Consider the following 14,717-nt stretch of genomic DNA (forward strand, 5'->3'; position numbering starts at 1 on the left):
CCACCAGGAGTAAGAGAGGTTCGTGCTGAGCACCTCGTGCCCCCAAGGATAAGAGAGGTTGGTGGTGAGCCCCAGGGGTAAGAGCTCCCTGACCCAGTGCTTCTCGCCAAAACCATTTGCCATACTGAGTAGAATGGGATGAGAAAAGCACTACCAAGAATGGGCAAAAAGGGGCAGTTTCAGTAGTGAGTGTGGGACAGGAGAGGTGAAGGCACAGGTGTCAGGTTAAGAGGCTTTTTATGGGTTTTTGTGCAACGAGAGGTTTCCCCTTCCTGCAGTGTTATGCAGTGATGCTGTTTGCACACTAAGAAACAACTGTAAATGAAGTCATGTTAACAGACCTGTTCATCTTCGTGCACAATAAGCCTGATAATGTTGGATGTGGGACTGGGGGTTGGCTACAAATGGGCCTGGCTCTGTACCCTCCAAAAAAAGAAAGACCATATGATCTTTGTGTCTGGGAGGCTGAGGCATACCCACCTGGTTTATGTCAGAATTACAAAGCCCAGTGATGAAATTGCCAAGTCCCAAGAGAGCACTCCATGAAGACAACCCTGCACGTGACAGGGTAGCTCTTGGGGGGCTGCTGGGATCTGCCTTCACAGCAGCGTGGGAACAGCTGAGAAGATTACAAGACATTTTTCTCCTGCTCTGCTTCCTATCCAAGGGTGAACACAAGCTTCCTTTTTCTTCCCAGTACCTCACCATCTCCTCTGCTGAGGATGTCAAACTCACCACAAGGAGGAAAAGCCCAATTCAGTGTTTCATTGTGAAACAACAGCCTGGAATGTCAATTCAAAACTTTCTGCAGACCATGCTGTATGACAGTTGTTATCAGGAGAAGGTTTGCGATAAAGGGGAGGAAATTGTATTTTGATAGTAAACAAAAGTTTCAGAGTTGTTTATTTCTGTCACATTTCATTTTCAGCCAGTTCCTGTTTGGTTTTCAGAGTGCTGCCTTATCAGCTCATTGCTATTTGTGTCCTCATTTTTCTTCTGCATTTCTTTGCCTGCTCTGTTTCTTCATAGGGTCTGTCTTTACCCATGGCAGCTTCCAGCCAAAAAAACTCACCTGAATTTTTTTTCCCAATCCATGTGGTAAAACCACCAGTGATTAAGTCATTGAGGCTGATAGTGAAATGTCATTTTAAGTTCTTGCTCCACTCAGATCTCAGCCCTTTAAGAGCTTAGCCTTAAAGGGCAGAAAAATATTTTCCTTGCTGGAAACTGGAATTCCAGACCATTGGAGTGTGTGCATGGATCACAGAGGGAAATTCCTGAGAGTCCCATGGTGCTGGCTCTGGTGTGCCTCCCAAGGGAGCTGTGCTGTGCAGGTACCAAGATGCAGAAGCCATGTGGGCTCACAGACCAGAGGTAAGAAGATCAGGGAAGGGAGCACATGACAGAATCATGGAATGGTTGTAGTTAGAAGGGACCTCTGGAGATCATATGGTCCAGCTCTCCATTTCAAGCAGGGTCACCCAGAGCTGTTTGTCCAGGACCATGTCCAGATTGAAGGCTTTTGAATATCTCCTTGGACTCTACAACTTCTCTGAGCAATCAATGCCAGTGCTTGGTCACCCTCACAGTGAAAAGGTGTTTTTCTCTCATGTTCAGAGGGAACCTGCCATCTTTCAGTTTGAGCCCTTTGTGTCTTGTTCTGTCACTTGGGCACCACTGAAAGAGCCTGGCCCTGTCCTCTTTAGATAGATATATACACTGATAAAATCCCCCCGGAGACTCTCTAGCCTCCTCCGCAGTTCCCTCTGCTAGGTGCTCTATTAGTATGAGACAACTTCTGTATTTCCCAAACCCCTTCTTTCCTTTTAATTAGCAAGTCTATATCTCTGTCAGTGATGGCTGCAAAGCAAGTTTAAAAGATGTAAAGTGAGGGAGGTTGACAGAGAGTTGATCTTCCAAGGGTTGTGGAACAAGAGTTACAAATGGCGTCGTTCATCATGGTTACCTCACACATCTGCTCATGGTTATTGGAAGTATGAATTTTGTTAACCTTTTCACTCTGTGTTGGAAAGGCAAGAAGAAAACTGCAGGCCTGGAGCTTCCTCTGACTTAGAGTGATATCAGAGCAGCTCTAGAATGTTTTGCTGGTAGAGCTACCCAAGGCATGAACAACACCTGTTAACTAGTGCTGCCAGGCTCATCATGCATCTGTTCTGGATGCTCTTTTTCACCCTGCAGACAGAATGTGGCAGAATTTTAGGACCTTGTCTGCTTGTTTGAACCTTTTAGATTGGTTGCAGGTGGGTGGAGTGGTGGCTTGGACTTGACACAGGTAAATGTGTATGACAGGGTGGGATACAGCAGGGACACACTCAGATTTAGCACCTGCGAAGTGCTAGATTTGAGATTACCCCAAGTCACACGTTATGGATATAAGCAAAGGGAGCAGGATGAGCTCAGAGTTATTTTAATCTATTTCATTTTTAAAGCTGTGAGAAGAACAACTTTAAAAAAACCGGTAGGTTCAATCACTGCGATTAAATGATCACTTATACAATTACAATGCACAGAGATAAAATCTATCCAAACCTTTCCCACTAATTCTCTGTCTCAGAGCTCCAGGGTATATTTTATACATGTAAAAGAAAGAGCAGGTTCATAAGAGACCATACATGCAGTCTAACATGAAGTCTGAAACAAATGCCATATACTTATTGACTTTATCTGTGAGACATGAAACATCAATCTACATTGTCCAAAAGCTTTACAGTCTGAGTAAAGAACAAGTGCAGAACAAGTTGAAATTTTGCAAAGTGATTCAGCTATTGACACAACTTTGTAAATCTTGTAAATCCTGTGCTCAATTCTGGGTCCCCCAGTTCAGGAGGAACATTGAGGTGCTGGAGCAGGTCCAGAGAAGAGCAACGAGGCTGGTGAAGGGACTGGAGCACAAGTGCCATGGGAAGAGGCTGAGGGAGCTGGGGGTGTTCAGCCTGGAGAAGAGGAGGCTCAGGGGAGACCTTCTCACCCTCTGCAACTCCCTGCCAGGAGGTTGGAGTCAGGTGGGGGTTGGTCTCTTCTCCCAGGCAACCAGCAGCAGGACAAGAGGGCACAGACACAAGCTCTGCCAGGGGAGGGTTAGGTTGGATCTTAGGAAGAGATTTTTTAGGGAGAGAGTGCTCAGGCATTGGAATGTGCTGCCCAGGGAGGTGGTGGATTCACCATCCCTGGAGGTTTTCAAGCTGAGACTGGATGTGGCACTTAGTGCCATGGTCTAGTAACCACAGTAGGGTTGGACTTGATGATCTTTGAGGTCTTTTCCAACCCGGTTGATTCTGTGATTCTATGTTTTCTATGACGATGACTCTTCAAAAATATATTTACCGAACTTCAGTGAAATAGAAGTTCGTTTTTTAGACAACTAAACCAGTACAGAAAAGCCTTTTCTAAAAAAAAAAATAACTAAAAATTTAAATTTTCACTGCTGGAGCCTGTTCTATTCTCTCCACCAGAGAGCGCCAGGAGCACCAGAGGTGCTGCTGCTGGGATCGGGAGGCTGCTTGGCTTGTAAGCAGAGTCGTGAGCTGCTTTCCTCAAGTACAGCGCTCTACGGTGGGTGATCATGATTTTTCATGAATTTTCTTGCCTATGGGTTAATTTAGGCTCAGAGTTAACGTGATGTCCAAATGGTTAAGGCTTTCCATGTCCAAGATAGAGCTGAAGAATCTCCTGACAAGGAACTACTAGAAAGATTAAGTACCTCTCCTAAATCTTGGGCTCTGGTCCAGGAGATGGTGAGTTCCCAGGGACATTGGGACATCGTTGCCCTATGTTCCTTCAGCCACCTGCCTGCAGAGCCTGCAAACCTCAGCATGGAGACTTGCAGCAAGAGTAAGTCCTGTGCTTTTGACCCCAGTGCTTGTCACTGTGTGCACTGTCTTGTCAAAGAGAGTGGGGTAATGGGTCAGGTGAAACACAGGGCAGAGCTGAAGTACCAGGTCTGCCAAACAGTCAGATCAAGAGTTGAAAGGGCACTCCAAGCTCAAGAGGATTTGGGCCTTGGATGCTCTTAAAACTCTTTGTCAACAGGGACAAAGGGCTCCTGCCTGTCCCTCTGTGGAGTATCCCTGTGCCTCCAGAGTTAGGTGAGCTGTGGCAAAGGCAGAGAGAGGGCAGAGAGCTGCTCTCTGCCTCAGTCACAGAGTCATCCATCCCCTGAGATTTGGCTCCCTCTTTCTCCTTTCAGCCAAGGAACATTTCCAGCTCTTCCTGCATCCAGTTAAGATCAACATTGTCCTCTCCCTGTTACTTTTTCAGCACAGACTAAACGGTGCTTAAATGCTTCCCAGAAAACACCTGCTCCAGAGACCACACAGCCTGTATTTGACGTGGGACTCCAGGAGAAAAAATACATGACAAAAAGGCACTGAAAATGCCCTGAGCATTGCACCTGATGTATTGGTTATTTTTTGTTCTAATTCCAGCTGTCCACTTCTAAGGCTCTGCAAACAAATCCAGTGATGTTTACTTACTTTTCCATTCACAGGATATTCCCAGTTATTTTTTTTAATATACAAACACTAACAGGATCTTTTTTTTTTTTTCTATTAGACCTACACAGATAATATTTCTGTTTCCAGTCCTGAAATACTCTGGCAATGAAAATTGAAGCAACATAGACAACTTTTGTTTCACTTTCATTTCACATGTGTTGAAAACACATCCAAAGTTACTTTCTGCTAACTAAGACTTTGCTTTAAATTGCCTCTGCAGTTTTGATAAACCCTTAACAATTCCTTAATGTTTTGTCAGACCAGGGCTGAGAGTGGGTACAGTTCTTCAGTGCCATGGAGCACTGGTTGTGATCATCAGCTTAGGCTGATTTGTGAGAGCTCAGGCTCCCACCCAGCAACATGCATCTCTCCAGTGAAGTCCATTGGTGTTAAAAACGAGGCAGTAAGACCTGCTGGGATTATTAACACCCAGGGATATGTCTGCTGGAGGGAAGAACCATCCTTCCCACTGAGACCATTCCTTGATACCCACTCGGTGTTTTTTAATTAAACTTGTGATACATTAACTCTTGAGACCTTGTCTCCCCTATTCAATGTGTGTGAAACGCGTCAACGGGTTCAACCAAAACTGCACAAGCTAAAAACGGCAAAGGACAGCAAATGTGTATCAAGAAGTTGAGAAAAGTAGCTTAAGCATTTTCAAAGATAAGTTTCATCTAGTCTGAAGAGAACTAAGCAAACCCTGTTCCCAAAAGAGGAAAAGAGCATTTTGTGTCTCATGGGAATCCACAGATTACATTCCCACACAGAGGGTTTTGAAGAGGGAAATACACAGAGCAAAACTGCTGTGCAGGAGAGCACTGCAAAACACCACAAATGTTCCTGGGTGTTTTCAGACACATGTTTCAAACCAGTTCTAGGTGAAAGACACACTCAGTTGATGTAACCTTCCATCCACAAACTCCCCTTCTAATCACTCCATAGGAGGCAGAATTTGGGCTGTGCTCAAGTCTTCTAAGAGATTGTCTAGAGCAGTTGGTTCTCTTGTACTTCCCAGTCAAAGGTTCAGGGAGGCATTTACTAAACCAAACAAAAAGCCATTGTTTCAGTCATGTAAAAGTAGCATTTACACCCAACCCACAGAACAAAAGATGCTCTATACAAGCACACTTCCCAGCCCACGGACACAGTGGTATGTGCAGTAACATCACACTTTGCCAAGGGATTCCAGTGGAAGACACAGTAATTCAAAAGAAACAGAGTGTAAGTTTATTGGACGTCAACGTTTCTTAGTCAAGATCTAAGTAAAGAAAACACACTGTAGAAAAAGTTGTACAAAGCAGCAATGGATTTACATTACATTAAAGAAAAAGTTACCTTAAGCTACTAAGTCCTAAAAAAAAGTAAAAACCCATCCTGGTGTGTTGAAGGGATAGAGAATGCCTATAAGGTATACAGGATTACAAACTCAGAGCTGTTTGTCTTACCTCTATAACCCTTTAAAATGACAAGTGATTTTGTGTAACTGACTGGAAAAATTCTCTAGCAAATACATTGGCTAATTCCAGTTTCTGGAAACTGTAGGAGACTATCCCCCTGTACCCAAGCACTACAAGTGATCCCATTTTCTTGCTTTTTAAAAAGGGACACTGTCAAGAATGAGCCTTAAAAGATGTACTTCGTGTGCATTTGGCATGTTCCATTGCAAAAGTTTGTTCTGGTTTCATGTACATATTTGAGTTACAGATGCTGCTGCAGGAAAATTATAGAACTAACGGTTGGAATGGACCTTACAGATCATCTAGTCCCAATCCCCTGCCCTGGGCAGGGACACCTCCTCACTAGATCAGGTTGCTCAAGGCTCATCCAGCCTGGCCTGGAACACCACCAGGGTTGGAGCAGCCACCACATCCCTGGGCAGTAATGGGAAGTTTGTGTTTTTCAAAGGTGATGTGCGTTGTTGAGAAACTGGGAAAGGAAAAAATGGATTGAGTCCTTTATTCTGGAACACTGAGAGAAAAAGCAACATGAAAAATCAGCTCAACCCACAGAATTCAGATAGGTTTTTCAGACATCCTTGCAACCACTGAGTTTGCCCTGAACAGGCATTTCCATGCCCAAGCAGCTCAAGTGTTATGACTCAATTCATGTTTTCAAACTCTTTGATTTTTATTAATATCAAGTATTTTTAATACAGGTAAGTCCATTTTCTGTATAAATCCATTCTCTTGTACACAACCTTTCTCTTGATAGTGTCCCTTTCTGTCCAACAGCTACAGTACAGTTTGTCACAAGTCATCTTAAATAAACAAGAATCCATGACATTAAAAATACTCTCAGGCTGTGTTCAACAACAACAGAAAGAGATTTTAACACTGGTTCATTAATAGCAACACCAAAACCAAACGAAATAAAACCCAAATAAAAAACAAATCCCTAAGCTCTTTTTGATTTTTTAATCTAAATCTTCTGGTAGGAAAATGTAAACAGTTTTATTGAACAGTATAGGCACACGCCACATTACAGGCTCATGCCAGATATTTGCACCCTCACTGTTAGAGCCAAGAAAATAGGCATAGTCTGTCCTTATCCCACGTGAGGAACTTCTAGTTTTAACACTGGAAGCTTGGAAAGGAAACAGAGTACACAGAGAGCTTCGGACCAAACCCGCATGTCCTACTTGGGGGAAAACAAACTAACTTCAGGCAAAAAAAAATCTCCTGGATGTTCCTGCCTGAACAGGGAATTCAGCACAAGCCTCTTACAGCTGTTTGGGGTCACAGATAAGGCTTTATCTCAGTTCTGAAAGAGCCCAGACACACTCTAGTGTCACTTTGATACACCTGATTATCTCCTCAGTTGCCTGTCGCAGGGTGTTTCACTTCCCTTGACCAAAACAACCCCAAACTATAGACAGAATTATGACTGGTTCCCATCCTGCGTTTTTGTACAGCTCCAGAGCTGTACCTCAGCTGCAGGTGCAGGTTTTATGGAGAGGAAAACTCATTTTAACTTCAGGTTCTAGGACTTCAACCAAAGTATCTGCCTGTATTTTGCTGCCACGGCTCCTTTTCGAGGTTGGTCGTGGTCCCAAATCAGCAAAGAACTTAAGAATGCCAAAAAACTCCTTAAGACTGATCTTAATGGAACTTAAGCATAGGCTTAGAGGCTTTGTCAACACAGTGCCTGAAAGGAGGAAAAATCCCAAAGCAAAATCCACTTCATGGCTCAACCCTGCTCCTCTGAAATGCAACCCAAGTTTCCACTCCACTTCCCCTGGAGCAGGATAGTTCTCTGAGATTTATCTGACAGATTATAAAAATAGCAAAAAAAAAAAAAAAAAGAAGGAAGAATTATAGATTCTAATATATATTAAAACATCTGCACATTCCTGTCACAAACCTTAGGAAAAAAAAGCAAACCCACTTTTCGTTATTTAACAAGACTTCTACCTTTGTGTCACCTCAGTGCACAGCTAGAAAATGAAACAAAATAGGATGAAGACAGGCTTTTGTATCAATAAATCTGCCTTTTATTTTGGCTGTGGCCAAACTAGACACTCTTCAAAAGACTTTTATTTATAAACAAGCAACTAACATTTTCTTTTTCTCCATAATTTAACTTTTAAAACATATATTAAAGTTATATAAGTGGAAGCATATTTATTCCTTATCCTCCAAAATAAACACTTCTATCAAGGGCTTTTTTTTCAGGTACTGTATAAAAGCTAATAGAAAACCAGAACTGCTATATAAACATCTCATTTAAATTTGAGAGATCCTGAATTCCTTTACTAAACAACAGGAACCAAGTTAAAAAAGAAACAAACCCCACACAGAACACGCTCAGAGTTGAAAACAAAACTTTAACCCCCCCCAAAAAAAAGAAAACCAGCTGCAAAACAACTGAAGAAAAACTTAGGAGGCTTATTTAGACCAAAAATATCTTAAGGATTTTTTTTTTATACCTAGTTTGCTAGGAAAAAGGTCAAGGTTTCTTCAGAGATGTTGCACAAGGTTTTGATATAAAGTGTGTAGGATTTATTGTCGTATCACAGAGCAGAATCCCAGCTGGAAGAGGATGGCCAGGACCTAGCTGAGCTAGTTGCCATCATCCTGTAGAAAGCACACTGGATTTTACATCTAAACTTTCACACTCTCGTGTAGATGAATCATTGGGAAAAACATAGGAATCACTTTACAAAAGCATGTCCAGATTCTATATGCACAGATTTCTTAAATATATATACCTAGCAAGGCTTTATGGTTTTTTCTGATTTTTTTTAAAACCAGGTTAAGTGCAATAACTATTTCATTTTGAAATTGTTTCTGGTAAGAAAGAAATTTAGGCTCATTAGGTGGAATAAAAAAGTAACTAGAAATGTCACTGTTAAGCAAGTACCTTGTCTGGCTGCAGTGCCACTGAGTTTAACTGATGTTGGAGCAAATTAGCCTAATCGTCCTCAGCTACAATTTGCCTGAAAGAGGACGAAAAAGGACAACACGATTCTGTTAGAAGTGTTTAGTAACAATTTCAGTTACAAAGGGAACAGAAGAGGCTTGAAACTGGCATTGCAATTTGTTTTGGCAGCTGAACAAAAGTCAGGGTCCATCCTGAGCTAATCCTTTTAAATTTAACTCACAGGAAAAACAACTAAAAATCTGTTGGGACAAATTGGTGGCACTTGGCTTTCACTGAGAAAAGTCTCCTCCTGTGTGTGCCTGACTAAGGATGCTCATCCTCAGATTCCCAGGAGTTACACTTGTGCTTCATTTTGCAGAATCTTAGTGTCAGCCTGAAATTACTGTTACTTTTGAGTTTGGGATACCAGAAAACAACCAGTTAGGTCCATGGTCACACAGAATTCAAGCCTCACTCCTGCTCCCCGTGGAACTGGGGCCCAAACTCGTGCTGGTGGCTCTGAGTCAGCAGTGTGGAATGGCACATCCCCCTCTCCCAACCCGCAGGGGGAAAGTTGGTCAGGATCATAAATACTCTCCATGTACACTCTAATCCAGCACCACTCCTTTAGGTTTAAATCCCATCAGAAGGATTTTTCACTGTTAGTTCCCCTCCTGCTCCTGGGTAAGTATTTCTTGCACTTAGGGAGTAATTTTGGACCCTTACTATAGCTCCTGGTAAATATCTATGATCCTACTTACACTAAATGCTCCAGTTTTGAGTCGAGGTAAAATAATGGGACCACATGGAACCTCTGCAGCCCATTATTACCACAATGTTCAGCAAATTGGAAAATTGCAACACAGTATCACATATGATAGAAAGCTGCAGAAAGAACTACTCTATGCATCGTAGCCATAAAATGCAGTGATTGTAGTGTGATTTTTCTCCTCTGCTTCGAGCTGGATATGTAGGCTTAATACAAACTTCAAATACATACTTCTTCATTTATACAGGTGTCTATGTAAATATTTACATGTTTAGGTTTTGTTAAAACATTTCTTTGTACTCCTGTCCAAGCTTGTTACTGTGTTTAGGAACACAACTGATCTGCTGTCCCTTAGTGAGCTCTCTCTCCTTTTTTTTTTTTTTTGATTCGATAGTGATACATTCCTTTGCAGTCAGAATTACAAACAGTTGTACAAATAGTGGAAACAAAGCCATGAAAGTTGTCTGACATCCATTCAACCTCAGCCCACGGCATAAACAGTACCATTTGCATCAGGATGGCTGTGACACAATGACTTCAGCTACCCAAGTGTCCATAGGAAATTAGTCTTTGGGACATTATATAAAGCAAAGTACCCCCTCCCTCTCAATTTTCCTTAGAAATGTACAATTAAATGGCTGAAAGCAGACTTGCTGCTACTCCTTATAGAAAATCTCAGTAATAATATTGCTGACTTTAGATTCTATTTTAATTTGCACAAGTTCCATACAACGGCAAAACAATTCTGTGTTCCCTTAAAAGAGCAAACGTTCGTATCCGATAACATCAGGATTACTCCAACTTGAGGTTTATTTGTTATTGCTAAAGGTTTCTAAGACCTAAGTCAATACAGCAAGACACTCCATCCACCTCCTCCCTAACTGCAAGTGCACGGCAACTATTTATATGGAGCTTGTGTGTTGGTTTCTGTTTTACAAACAAAAAACTCATGGAGTTGGTTAGGGTATTTCACTACTATAAGCTCATGGTTAGAATCCAAATTGTTGTTGCTCTTTCATTTAATGTGTAACTCTATATATAACACACACACCAACATCACATGGTGAAGATCCATGCACACAACCCAGATGCAATCGTATTTCAGTGTCACATGAAATAGAATTTGTTCTGGTACTATTAGATCCCAGACCATAGGATTTTAAATTATTCTGCTCTCTCTGCCTACTAACCAAGTTAGTCGAACCCTAATTTTCAAATCCAAGCAGCATCAAAATTTTAGATTTTTCATCATCACCATTTTGATCCTCTTAAATTCCTAGTCTATGTGGCAGACATCTGAGACCCTGAACACAGACCCCCTGAACCAGCTCGGAAAGGTTTCTGTTAAAGCTAATTGTGTGTCTGTTCATGGCTCCAGAGACTAAAGGCTGTCTTGAAAGTCCTGTGACAGAGTTTGCACATGTATTGTCTTTTGAAAGTGATTGCAGAGAGCGGCGGCGCGTGATAGAAGAGAGTGTCTGACTCCTGGGGCACAAACAATTTCTCAGGAGCACTGGAGCTCTCAGCCAAGCCTGTGGGACTGTCAGGCTCCAAGGGCTGGATTTTGGGGAGCGGAGGGGGCGGAGGTAAGGGTGGTGGGGATGGGGAATTCGCTGGTGGACATATCTCAGGCTCTTTATTGGTGGACTCCTCTGCAGCCTGTGACATGTGAGACTGGAAGTGACTCCACAGGCGGAAGTTGGTTCGGAAGGCCTTGTTGCAGACGTGGCAGATAAATGGCTTCACGGAGCACAGGAGCTCCTGGTGACGCTCCAGCTGTTTGCGTACGGTGAAAATCTTCCCACACTTCTCACAGGGCCACAAACCAGTGTCTTTGTTGGACACCATGTCCTTGGGCTCTCTGCTCGTTTCGGTGACCTCATCCTCCATATCATCTGCAGGCTCTTCCTTGATCTGAATTTTAAACTGCTTGGAAACACTCAAGTCTTCAGGTAGGCATGAGGAATCCTCAGAATCAAAGTTGATCTGTTCTGACGAGTCACTGAATACACCATCCTCCTTAGCAGCCACAAAATTGTTCATTTTATTGGATTCTGGCTGCGGAGGCAACCTCGAGGAGCTCGTTATCTCTCCGTTGTGATCCATGAGGGGTAAAGAGAAGTTCTCTGCGGGAGCCATCGTGTTTTGATTGTGAACTTCAACCTGGTGGCGCCAAATGCTGAAGGAGGATTTGAAGGTACGCATGCACTCGAGGCAGGTGAGCTTCTTGTACTCACACTTGCTTTCGTGCTCGTGCTTCAGCTCTGGAGAGGAAAATCTAAGGCTGCAGTAAGGGCAGACGGTGGCGTTCCGACAGAGCCGCTCGTGGTTCCCCTGCTCGATGAGCGAGGAGAGTTTAGCGTTGCAGAGACGGCACTGATAGACCTCCTTGTTTTCCGCTGGGCTTTCCATGTGAGCGTGATCCTTCTGCTTAGGAGCCTTATTCCCTGCAATCGGTTTCTCCCCTGGGTGCATTTTTATGTGCTGTTTAAACTGCGAGAGGAAACGATAAGCTTTCCCACAGTAGGTACAAATATAGGCTCCTTTGGTTCTCGATCTCAAGTTCCTTTTGATGACCTGCTGTGCCTGGGAAGCAGACTGTCCCTGGAAGCTCTGCTTGCCACGTCGCAGTTTCACGATCAGAGCCTTTTTAATCTCTCTCTCTCTCACTATATCGATGAGTTTCCTTTGGAATTTCTCATCCAGTAGGGCGTGTGAACTGGAAGCCGGTGAGGGATTCTTCACGATTCCGTGCTGTGTCTGGCAGTGTGTCCACACTTTGAAATTGGTGTGAAACCTCTTGTGGCATATGTCACAAGCATAGGGCTTCTCTGGATTATGATACATGTTGACGTGACGATGAAGACCTGCTGTCGATCGGAAAATTTTAAGGCAGTGTTTGCATTTGAACTTTTTATTTGGTCTCGCTTCTTCCATCTCGCTGAATTCGTCTTTGCTGACATCAGAATCGGGAAAATCAGCATCAAGGTGCGTAGGGCTGGAGACTTCCTCAAAGTTCTCTTCTGACCCAGGAGAGCCCTGCTCATCCATCTTCAGTTTCTTAAATGGTAGTCTTCTATCATCCTGAAATCTCCTTTTGGCTGGGAGCCTACTTGGTTCCTTGTGATCATCCTCTGTTTTAAAAGCAAAGTCTTTATTTGTCGATGCTGAGGCATCACCCACTGTAACTCTGATGATTTCAGCAGGGTCTGAGAGTGGGCTGCTAGGTTCAGTTTTTATTCGCACCTCCGAGAGGGGAGAAGCCTCCCTGTCTGTTGTCTGAGAGGCACTGAAAGACCTAAGGCGATGTGGGTGTATTACCTGTGGTTTCTCATCCAAGACTAACTTCTCTGATGACTCTTTCAAGGATGACTTTTGAGACATAACATTAAAAGTCTTCTGGGAATCATTAGTTCCTGGTGAGGAGGAGGATGATACCTGTGCTGGTTTTAGGTCAACAGAGGGTGAGTAAATAGGAACTTGGCTGTCCATGGACAGTGACCTTCGGAGAAGACTTTTGACAAGGGGCCCACTTCTGTCGATACTTTGGTTTTCTGGACCAGACCCACTCGATGGGATTACCAGTCCTAACTTTGAGTAGTACAGCAAATTCCTGTCTTCACCTTGACCGTTCCCCTTTCCTGCCTCTCGCAGCAAGAACGTGGATTCCGACGCCCCACGCAGAGACAAGACTGGTGGACGTGGTCGTTTCAATGACATCTCTGCAGCCTTTCCTCTTAACAGCTGACCACTGCTTCCTGGCTCATCACCTGCAATTTCCTTCTCTGCTAAAGGCATCTGAGGCAGTACTGTGTTCCTTTTCCCTAACCCACCTCTGCTCTGATCCTCCACACTTCCAGAAGATTCGTGAACCTTTGTGTAGGTCGCAGGGCTTTCTTTCAGCCACCTCCTCTCAGTCAGTGACAAACTGTGAAGGGTTTCAGTAGGTTTTGTTACCTGTGGTCTGCTGCTAGTTTTGACAGCCAGAGAGGGAGAAGGTTTACAACTATGGCTTAAGTCATGTTGGGTTTGATTTACACTTTTCGCTTGTGCTTCAGTTCTGTTCTGACAGACAATGACACTTCTCTTCTGAGAACTACTTTCATCTTCATCTTGGTACAGTATTTTCTTAATAGGGCAAGCAGGGAAAGGAGCTTGGGGATTCTTGGAAACAATGTTTGTAAGAAAGGATATTCCGAGACTGTAGCCCAGCTCTTGCACAGCTGCGAGACTGCCCTTCTCAATGAACAAGGACGAAGAATAAATGTAGTTCAGCACATTATCAAAAGCATCTGGCTCACAGAAGTCAAGCTGAAACACTGACTGGGCCTCATTCTCCTTGTTTGTGAACAGAGTCTGGAAGTATTCGCTGCTGGCAGCCAGAACATTCTTATGAGCTCGAAATTTCTGGTCTCCTACTATGAGCACAACGTCACACAGCTGTCCCTTGAGACGCTCCTCGTTCAGCGTGCTCAGGAGGGAAATGGCATGTGCTGGGTTTATGTAGTGCAGCAGCCCCTCCATGATTCTGATGGTCCTGGAAAACAGCAACAAAAAAAGTTGTAACTTGCCTTGTGTGAACTGTTAAGAGATAAAGCAAACAGCCTAATCTCTCCTGTGTGTTGTCAACTGGCTAAACCATCACCAACAAGGATTAAGAAAACAGCTTGTTTGGAGGAAAGGTATGGGAATGAAAACACTGCTGGCTGCAACAGAAGCACAGGTGTGGGAAGAACCAGCTCATCTGGTTTCGAATACACTGATAATCACTGATCTTACACCAAGAATATTACACCCAACTGACTGGGGGATGGATGGGTGGGCTGTGCTCCTCCTGCAGTTCACCTGTCCACAGGTGTATTGCACATACTGTGTTATATATCTTGGGTATTATATATATTAGGAAAAATATTGCATATATTAGGAAGGTTTTTTTCCCTGTTAGGGTGTTCAGGCACTGGAATATTGCCCAGGGAGGTGGTGGAGTCACCATCCCTGGAAGTGTTTAAGAGGTATCTGGACCTGGTGCTGGAGGATTTTGTTTAGGGTTTAGGTGTTACAGCAGTGACAGG

At 43.5% G+C, this 14,717-nt stretch overlaps 1 protein-coding gene across 2 annotated transcripts; it reads right to left on the reverse strand.

Moving 5' to 3' along the window:
- Positions 1 to 10,995: 10,995 nt before the first annotated feature.
- ZBTB21 (zinc finger and BTB domain containing 21) lies at positions 10,996 to 14,169 on the reverse strand. 2 transcript variants are annotated; one of them, XM_009071011.1, is made up of 2 exons: positions 12,574 to 14,169; positions 10,996 to 11,982 (listed from the first exon to the last, which is right to left on the reverse strand). In XM_009071011.1, the coding sequence occupies exons 1-2, from the start codon at positions 14,167 to 14,169 to the stop codon at positions 10,996 to 10,998; spliced, it is 2,583 nt and encodes an 860-aa protein (XP_009069259.1). The 2 variants fall into 2 exon arrangements, with proteins under 2 accessions (XP_009069259.1, XP_009069258.1); XM_009071010.1 differs by having other exon boundaries at positions 10,996 to 14,169.
- Between the last annotated feature and the right edge of the window lie 548 nt (positions 14,170 to 14,717).

This window comes from Acanthisitta chloris, unplaced genomic scaffold (genome assembly GCF_000695815.1).
Source record: "Acanthisitta chloris isolate BGI_N310 unplaced genomic scaffold, ASM69581v1 scaffold18973, whole genome shotgun sequence".
Taxonomy (NCBI): domain Eukaryota; kingdom Metazoa; phylum Chordata; class Aves; order Passeriformes; family Acanthisittidae; genus Acanthisitta; species Acanthisitta chloris.